Source organism: Scyliorhinus canicula, chromosome 13 (assembly GCF_902713615.1).
Source record: "Scyliorhinus canicula chromosome 13, sScyCan1.1, whole genome shotgun sequence".
NCBI lineage: Eukaryota > Metazoa > Chordata > Chondrichthyes > Carcharhiniformes > Scyliorhinidae > Scyliorhinus > Scyliorhinus canicula.
Window position 1 is genome coordinate 5,821,999 of NC_052158.1, and position 9,456 is coordinate 5,831,454.

The following is a 9,456-nucleotide window of genomic DNA, read 5'->3' on the forward strand; positions in this document are numbered from 1 at the left end:
TGACATTGAGGATTTATAAATAGAGAACAGGAACCTTGGGGGAGAGCTGCAGCGAATCCTCCACAAAAGGAGCCTTGGTTGGGGTATTTCCCAGGTTAGAGAGAATCATCGCGATCACTGTGTCCTGTTAGGTTAGTCTGCCTTAAGGAAGGGATAGGACATAGAACATAGAACAGTACAGCACAGAACAGGCCCTTGATGTTGTGCCGAGCAATGATCACCCTACTTAAACCCACATACCCGTAACCCAACAATCCCCCCATTAACCTTACACTACGGGCAATTTAGCATGGCCAATCCACCTAACCCGCACATCTTTGGACTGTGGGAGGAAACCGGAGCACCCGGAGGAAACCCACGCACACACAGGGAGGACGTGCAGACTCCACACAGACAGTGACCCAGCCGGGAATCGAACCTGGGACCCTGGAGCTGTGAAGCATTGATGCTAACCACCATGCTACCGTGAGGCCCCGTAGGACAATGCCCCCTTACTGCTGTGACATGTTGCTGCTTTGCTGTCATCTTTCTGCGCTGCCTCAAATAAAGCTTTGCTTCTATTAAACAAAGCATGAACGCCTCTGATTCAATTGGACTGAACAAATTATCTGTGTACAAGAGCCGGTGAAAAGTCATTACGCTGAATGTTAACCTTCCCTCTCACTCCATAGATGCTGCCCTGACCTGGTGAGTGTTTCCAGTAAGTTCTGATTTTTATAAATGATTTGCTTTTCTGAATGGAAGGCTGTGACTCACAGCGTTCCACAGGGATCAGTTCTGGGGCCTTCGTTGTTCAGGTGTATATAAATGATTTGGAAGAAAATGTAGCTGGTCTGATGAGTAAGTTCGCAGACGACACAAAAATTGGTGGGGTTGCGGAAAGTGAAGAGGATTGTCAGAGGATACAGCAGGATATAAACTGGTTGGAGGCTTGGGTGGAGAAATGGCAGATGGAGTTTAATCCGGACAAGTGTGAGGTAATGCTCTTTGGAAGCTCCAATGCATGTAGGAATTACACAATAAATAGTAGACCTCTTGCAAGTACTAGGCAAAGAGATCTGGGTGTACATGTCCACCGATCACTGAAAGTGGCAACGCATGTGGATAAGGTGGTCAAGAAGCCATACAGCATGCTGGCCTTCATCGGTCGGGGCATTGAATAAAATGAAATGAAAATCGCTTATTGTCATGAGTAGGCTTCAATGAAGTTACTGTGAAAAGCCCCTAGTCGCCACATTCCGGCGCCTGTCCGGGGAGGCTGGTACGGGAATCGAACCATGCTGCTGGCCTGCTTGGTCTGCTTTAAAAGCCAGCGATTTAGCCCAGTGAGCTAAACCAGCCCCTAGTGAGCTAAACCAGCAAGTCATGTTGCAGCTGTACAGGACCTTAATTCGGCCACATTTGGAATATTGCGCACAATTCTGGTCAACACACTACCAGAAGGATGTGGAGGCTTTAGAGGGGGTGCAGAAGAGATTTACCAGGACGTTGCCTGGTGTGGAGGGCATTAGCTATGAGGAGAGGTTAGATAAACTCGGTCTGTTTTCACTGGAACGATGGAGGTTGAGAGGTGACCTGATAAGAGGTCTATAAGATTATGAGTGGCATGGACAGAGTGGATAGTCAGATGCTCTTTTCTGGGGTGGGAGAGTCAAGTATTAGGGGACATAGGTTCAAAGTGTATGGGGAAGAGTTTAGAACAGATGTGCCAGGCAGGTTTTTTATTCAGAGGGTGGTAAATATATGGAACGCGCTGCCTGGGGAGGTGGGGAGCAGGTACGATAGCAGTATTTCAGGGCATCTAGACAAATATATGAATAGGGTGGCAATGGAAGGATACGGACTGCGTAAGTGCATAAGAATTTAGTTTTGACAGGTACCATGGTCGACTCAGGCTTGGAGGGCCGAAGGGCCTGTTCCTGTGCTGTTTTGTTCTTTGTTCTTTGTTCTTTGTACACAGGTTCTCCAATGGCTAATCCTCTTCAGTTCTTATTATGTGCTCACCATTTAAATTTATCCTTTCACATGGCCCAAGTGGAAGACATTATTTGCTCATGTTAAGCTCTACGCCGTAGTTTTATCTGTAGCAATGAGGGGGAGCCTTGCAGTTACTGCAGTACGGAAAGATGATATCTTGGAGGGGGCATCAAATGAAGCTTTGTGGGTAGAGCTTAGGAATAAAAAAGAGACAGCCACATTGCGAGGTGTTTATTACAGACCCCCAGATAGTCAGCGGGAAATTGAGCAAATATGTGCGCAATTCGCGGAAGGGCATAAAAATAATAAGAGGGGAATTATATTAGGTGATTTCAACTTCCCCAAAATTAATTGGGTTAGTCAATCATGTTAAGGGCTTAGATGGAGTAGAGTTCTTAAAATGTACACAGGAGAACCTTTTGGCTCAATGTGTAGAGGGTCCAACAAGGGATGGTGCAGGGCTGGACCTAATTCCGGGGAATGAAGCCAGGCATGTGTGTTGGTGGGGGAGCATTTTGGTGATAGCGACCACAACATGGTACAATTTAAATTTGTTATGGGCAAATTGCAAAAAAAGGTTTTGGATTGTGGGGAGAGAAAAGCCTTTGACAGAGTCCCACACCGGAGACTTATCAGGAAGGCAAATGCACATGGGATACAGGGTGATTTGATAAGGTAGATTCATAATTGGTTTAACGGTAGGAGACAGAAGGTGATGATAGATGACTGCTTTTGTGACTGGAAGTCAATGACTAGTGCTGGGTCCTATATCATTTGCCATTGATATAAACAACATGGATGAGTACGTGGGGGGCAGGATCAGTAAGTTTGCGGAAGACACAAAGATTGGTCAGGGTAGATAACAGTGACTTTGCGTGTCTTAGGTTACAGGAAGCTACAGACAGGGTGGTCAAACGGGCAGAAAACTGGCAGCTGGAATTTAACCCTGAAAAATGTGAGGTTGGAAGGAGTAATTTGACAAGGAGCTATACTGTGAAAGGTCTGACACTGGGAAGTTCCGAAGATCAAAGGTGCCTTGGTGGTGTTTGTCGACAGATCTCTGAAGGCAGAGGGCAGGTTAATAGGGTGGTGAAAAAGGCATATGGGACGCTTGCCTTTATCAACCGGGGCATTGATTACAAAATCAGGGAGGTCATGTTGGAGTTGTATAGAACTGTGAGGTCACAGCTGGAGTACTGTGTGCAATTCTTGTCACCACATTACAGGAAGGATGTGATTGCACTGGAGGGGGTGCAGAGGAGATTCACCAGGATGTTGTTGATGGAACATTTCAGTTATGAAGAGAGGTTGGATAGGCTTGGGTTGTTTCGCTGGAGGAGAGAAGACTGAGGGGCGACCTGATCGAGGTGCTCAAGATTGTGAGGGTCATGGACAGGGTGGACAGGGAGCAGCTGCTCTCCTTAATTGAAGGGTCAATTGTGAGGGGACACAAGGTCAAGGTGAGGGACAGGAGGTTCGGGGGGGATTTGAGGAAAAACATTTTACCCAGAGGGAGGTGACGGTCTGGAATGCACCTGCCAGGGAGGGTGGTAGGGGCGGGTTGCCTCACATCCTTTAAAAACTACCTGGATGAGCACTTGGCACGTCAAGATTAGGTGAGCAGGTCAGGGCCTTTCATGCATCAGTGCTGACTCGATGGGTCGAAGGGTCTCTTCTGCACTGTAGTAATCTGTGATTCTGTGAAAACGCCACAGACTTTGGTCGGACTGGAGGATCCCACTCGCAGCCAATGGCCTGCTGCGTTTCCCCGTGGGAAAAGCTCCTTGGGGAGGGGGGGGTGTGAAACTTCTGGCCTCCCTGTGAAGGATGAACCATCCGTGGCTAATGAAGCAAATTAAGGATGGTATCAAATTGGAAGAAAAGATGGGCATTGCTCCAACGATTAGTGGTCGGCCAGAAGATTGGGACCATTCCAACACTGAAGGATGAGTAAATTAATAATTGAGGGAGAAATTCGAGTATGAGAGAAAACTAACAGATAATCTAAAGGCAGACAGTAACAGCTTCTGTCGAGTATATAAAAAATAAGAGAGTAGATAAAGCATTGGTGCCTGAGAGGCTGACTGAGGAATTAATTTAGAAAAAAAAAAATTTAGAGTCCCCAATTCATTTTTTCCAATTAAGGGGCTACTTAGCGTGACCAATCCACCTAGCCTGCACATCTTTGGGTTGTGAGGGCGAAACCCACGCAAACACGGGGAGAATGTGCAAACTCTACACGGGCAGTGACCCAGAGCCAGTATCGATCCTGGGACCTCGGCGCCGTGGGACAGCAAGGCTAATCCACTGCGCCACCTTGCTGCCCGGTGGAGGAATTAACAGCGGGATACAATGTAATGGCAGAAATTTTGAGCATCTCTTTTGTATCTTTCTTCAAAATGCGTCCCAGGAATTGCCGAAAATCAAGATGTAATTGAGATGGAGGAATTTCAAACAATCATAATCGCCAGAGGAAAATGATTGGGGAAACCAATTGTGCTAAAGGCTAACAGGCCCCCTGACCCGATGGTCTGCATTCGAGGTGCAAAGTTGCTGGGTTGCATGGAGATGATAACATTGAGGTCAATCATCCAGCAAAAATTCTGACAGAAAGTGGGTACATACAGTCACCTGCTCTTTTAAAAGAGATGTTGATTTCCATTAGAAACTAGTTTTACAGGATTGCAAAGGTTTTTCTTTACAAAAATGACAAATTTAAAATTAAAATATTTTTCACATTAGATTTCCAGGCCCCACATTGTTATTTTTTTTTTCACCAAAATATTTTACCTGGTTACAAAACTAACCCACAAAACCACTGGAATGTTTTGACACAAACAACTTTATCCGTACTCTTCCCCACGTGCAGTAGCCTAACACCACAAATACCTGGTGAATTAAAATCAGACCTTTCTAAGTATGACACAAAACAAACATTGACAGAAGTCAATAACTACCACCATTTTACTTATCCCACGTATCGCACTAACTCCGACAATCACAATTATAAAACAATGATTCCTTAGGGTTTGTGTACCCCCACATAATCTTGAGATGTGGGTGTTTCCACAATTAAATTCATGCTAAAAGAACCTTGTATTTATCAAATAGTTGATAAAAATATTCATGTTAGCAATACAGTATGGAGGTATGGATGCCATTGATGGAGGTGACGGGAAGATGCCTTTACTCTGACTTGGCTTCTTTTTCTTCACAGCTTTCATTAGACTGTGCCTCACCATTTTTGCCTTCTCCATTCTCAGAGGGAGTTCCTTCCTTTGCATCCTCTTGCTCTTCTTTGCCTTTTGCTCCTTTTTTTTCCTTTTGTGGCACTTTCTTGTCCTCCTTCTTGTCATTGTCAACCTTTCCTTTTTTCCTTCTTTTGTTTTGGCTCTGCTTTTGGAAGTGAGGTTTTCGCTGACAATCTGGGTGATCTCCTTTTTGGCTCCTCTCTTTGCCCCCCAATAAGCTTTCTCTTGAATGACACGGTGACTCGATTGATTAAAACAATGAAGGGGAGGGTAATAAAATAACAGAAAGGCAGGGAGGGGGGAACGGCCCCGAGGAGTGGTTTATTCAATATAAATATTTTTAAAACCACGGGGTGTTTCTTCCCCCCTTATCCTTGCCCCCCTCTTTAACACACACCAATGGCCACTCACAGCCGAGATGATAACAGAGACCCCACAACTTAAATGGTTTACTTTAGTGTCCTTCAGCAGCTTGTACATGCTGAGCATGTGGCCGTGACGGGGAGAACTCCTGCGCGACTGGCACATCACGTCCTGCATGCAGGTCATCACAATAGACCCATGAACACGCAATCTACGCAAGGGGTTTGAAAGAAGTGGGATGCAGAGATAGTGGATGCGTCATCTTCCAAAATTCCATAGATTCTGGGAAGGTCCCGGCAAATTGGAAAACTAAATCGAACACCCAAAACAGCTTTGTGAAAGGGAAATCCTGTTTGACAAGGTTATTTGAGTTCTTCAAGTACGTGGCAAGCAGGGTGGATAAAGGGGAATCTGTAGATGTGGTGTATTTGGACTTCCAAAGGGCATTTGATAAGGTGTGACATAAAAGGTTACTACACAGGATATGGGGCAGGATTCTCCGCCTTCCCAGCCTCGTGTTCTCTCAGCAGTGGAAAGCAGCGCACTGTTCGCTGGTGGTGGTATTCTCTGCTCCCGCCGCTCTCATTGGGAATTCCCATTTCCCGCCGGGAAAGCCACAGGCGGGGGTGCGCTGCCGATGGGACCGGAGCATCCCGCTGCCAACGAACGGCCGGAAAATTCCGGCCAAGAGCTCAGGGGGTTGGGGGTGATTTATCAGTAGCTGTGTTTATTTATGCTGCGGCACTTCCACTAGATGAGCTCTTCCTGCATAAGGGCAGATGCGATGCTAGCGTCAATCTGTGAAAGAGAGATACGTTTGTAAATTCAAGTCTGCTTCCCGTGATTCAAACACACCTTTGTTTGCAAGCCGCTGTCTTATAATTGCCTCCTTTACAACAAATCAGTTACTTAAAATAAAACAGCAACTACTAAAAAAAAACCCACATTTTATCGGTCAGGTTTTTGTGGAGGTCAATATAATGATTGTGAATGTACCTTTCGTGGAAGAACTCAAACATGCGTTTCCTTAGTAACCGTGCATTCGATGAATATATCTGCCTTCAGCATTTTCAATTTAACACAAACTATCACCAATGTGGGACTGGAGACCCTGAATCTGGGATTAGACATTTCGTTCACCACTGAGCTGGCCAAGCTGTGCAGGAACTCTGCCCACAAAGCTTTTCCACAGGATTCCAACAGCAGACACATTATCGGAAGAATGAGGCCATTCCGTCCCTTGAGCCCACCATTTGATCAAATCATGGTCGATCTGGCTGTGTTGCTAACTCCAGTTTCCTGTCTGCTCCCCATTAATCTTCACTCTCTTCTTAATTGAAAATCTGTCTCACTTTTCCGCGGATAAATTCAATGACCCAGCCTCCACGGCTTTCTGAGGAAAGAGAGTTCCTCACACTCATGATCCTCCGAAAGAAAAATATTCTCCTCATCTCGGTCTAAATGGCACGCCATTTATTCTTAAAACTGCGCCCTTATTTCTAGTTTCCCCCTCCGTCCCCTCCGACAAGCGGTACCCGGGGCCTAAGTCCTGGAAGTCCAGGGCCATGTATGCATTGGGTTCTCAGGCTGGGAGGGTAGTTGAGGCCTGTTGAGGTGGATGTTGTGGTAAACACCACTAGTAACATATTGCATGTATTACGGTACTGCCACTGTATTACAGGTACCACAGTAAATCCCAGCCTGCTGGCTCCGCCCAGCAGGCGGCGTATAAAAGTGTGTGCCCTCCCGCGCTGCTCCCATTCTGGTTCCAGCTGCAGGAGGCACAACATCTTGTGCAATAAAGCCTCGATTGTTCCACCATTCTCATCTCGTGGTAATTGACGGTACATCAATTTATTGCACAAGATTTGAAAAGATGAACATCTTAATCAAGCCTGATCGCCGGGAGCTGAGCCCTCACGCAGCTGATGCCACATCCACCTTCAATCACTGGCTAGTCTGCTTCGAAGGCTACCTCAGAGCAGCCATTGAAGAACTCTCGGACCCACAGAAGCTCCAAGTCCTCTACTCACGGGTGAGCCCTGAAATTTTTCCCCTCATCTGGGATACGCCCACCTACACAGAAGCGATGACGTTACTAAAGGGACATTACGTTAAGTCGGTGAATCAAGTGTACGCCAGGCACCTCCTGACCACGAGACGGCAACACCCGGGGGAGACTCTGGCCCATTTCTCGCGAGCTCCACAGATTCTCGGTAGGAGCTGTGACTGCCAGGCAGTTTCGGCAGTCCAATACACCGAACTACTAATCAGAGACGCTTATGTCACGGGCATGAAGTCTACATACGTTCGCCAGCGACTATTGGAAGGGGGTACGCTCGATCTTCCAGGGATTAGGCAGCTTGCCAATTCCCTGGAAGTGGCCTCCCGTAATCTGGAGGCCTACAGGTGTCAGTCGAGAAGCCGGGGTTGAGAGGAGGCCCCTCAGAAGTCAGGGCTTTTGGGCCAGGCACCCGATGTTAAACGGAGGCTGATGATTAAGGTAACTCCCCCCCTTTCTGCCCAAGGTCTGGACAAGGTTAATTTACGGGCTCCCATCTTGCCATTGAACTCCCTTCGCCAGCTGGGCGGAAAGCTGTCCTGACGTGGTCAAGGCCCTCAATTGGTGCCTCACCAGTCGAAGCGTAAAATCGCCGAGTGGTCGTGGAGGGAAGGCAGGAGCCTGTCAGGAAGGTCAACCAACAAACTTTACATTTAACCCCCCCCACCCCTCCCCAAGCCCCATCTCCAATCCCACGAGGAGGGGAAAGGTAAAGTTCTGCCCATAACAATAGGCCAAGTAAATGGGCAGAAAATTGTGAGATGCAATGCAATGTTGTAAAATACGAAGTTGTCCAGTTTGGCAGGAAAAATAGAAAAGCAATACATTATTTAGATAAAGGCAAACTGCGGGATTCTATAGTACAAAGGGATCTGGATATCCTTGTACATGAATCACAAAAGGTTAACTATTCAGGTCCAATAAAGTAGTCAGCAGATAACTGTAGGCTGCTTTCTTTCCCCTTTGAGGGGGCGAGCTGACTGGTGTTGATTTAACCTGAGGATCACCACACCGAGGGGCAAGGTTGAGAAGGTGGAGCCTTCACGAATAACTTCAGCCGGTACGGGGATTGAACCGACACTCTGGGGAGTGCTCACTCTACGTCACGAATCAGCTGTCCAACCAACTGACATCAACCGTTGGGAAGGTAAATGGAATACTAATCATCATTGCAAGAGGGGTGTAGTATTGAAAGAATCCCCACAGTGCAGAAGGAGGCCATTCGGCCCATTGAGTCTGCACCGACCCTCTGAAAGTGCAACCCACCTCGGCCCACTCCTCCATCCTATCCCCATAACCCCATCTGACCTGCACATCCCTGGACACTAAGGGGCAATTTTATCACCTAGCCTGCACATCTTTGGACTGTGGGAGGAAACCCTTACAGACATGGGGAGAAAGTGAAGACTCCACACAGTCACTCGAGGCCGGGTTCGAACCCAGGTGCCTGGTACTGAGACAGCAGTGCTAACCACTGTCTTACCATGCTGTGCAGAAATATAGGGAAGTTTTACCACAGCTGTACAAGAACTGGTGAGACCGCACCAGGAGTATTGCGTACATTCTGAAGAAAATACAGTTCAGAAGAGGTTCACCAGGCTGGATGTTCAGGTGAAGTGACTGGCTTGTGAGAAACGTTTTGGCCACTGCACCTTGGCGTACAGAAGAATAAGAGTTTATTGAAACATGTAAGGTTCTGAGCATGCTTGACAGAGTAGACACTGAGGGGAAATCTGAAACTAAGGACACATTTTAACAATAAGGGGTCTCCTAAATAAAATGGCGATGAAAGAAATTTATTTC

General features: G+C 46.9%; 1 protein-coding gene across 1 annotated transcript; it reads right to left on the reverse strand.

Moving 5' to 3' along the window:
- Nucleotides 1–5,163: 5,163 nt before the first annotated feature.
- On the reverse strand, nt 5,164–5,488 carry LOC119976436 (non-histone chromosomal protein HMG-14A-like; the record flags this gene model as incomplete). Its single annotated transcript, XM_038816970.1, has 2 exons — nt 5,164–5,309; nt 5,341–5,488. Coding segments are annotated over 2 exons (294 nt in total), but the record flags the coding sequence as incomplete, so codon positions are not given.
- Between the last annotated feature and the right edge of the window lie 3,968 nt (nt 5,489–9,456).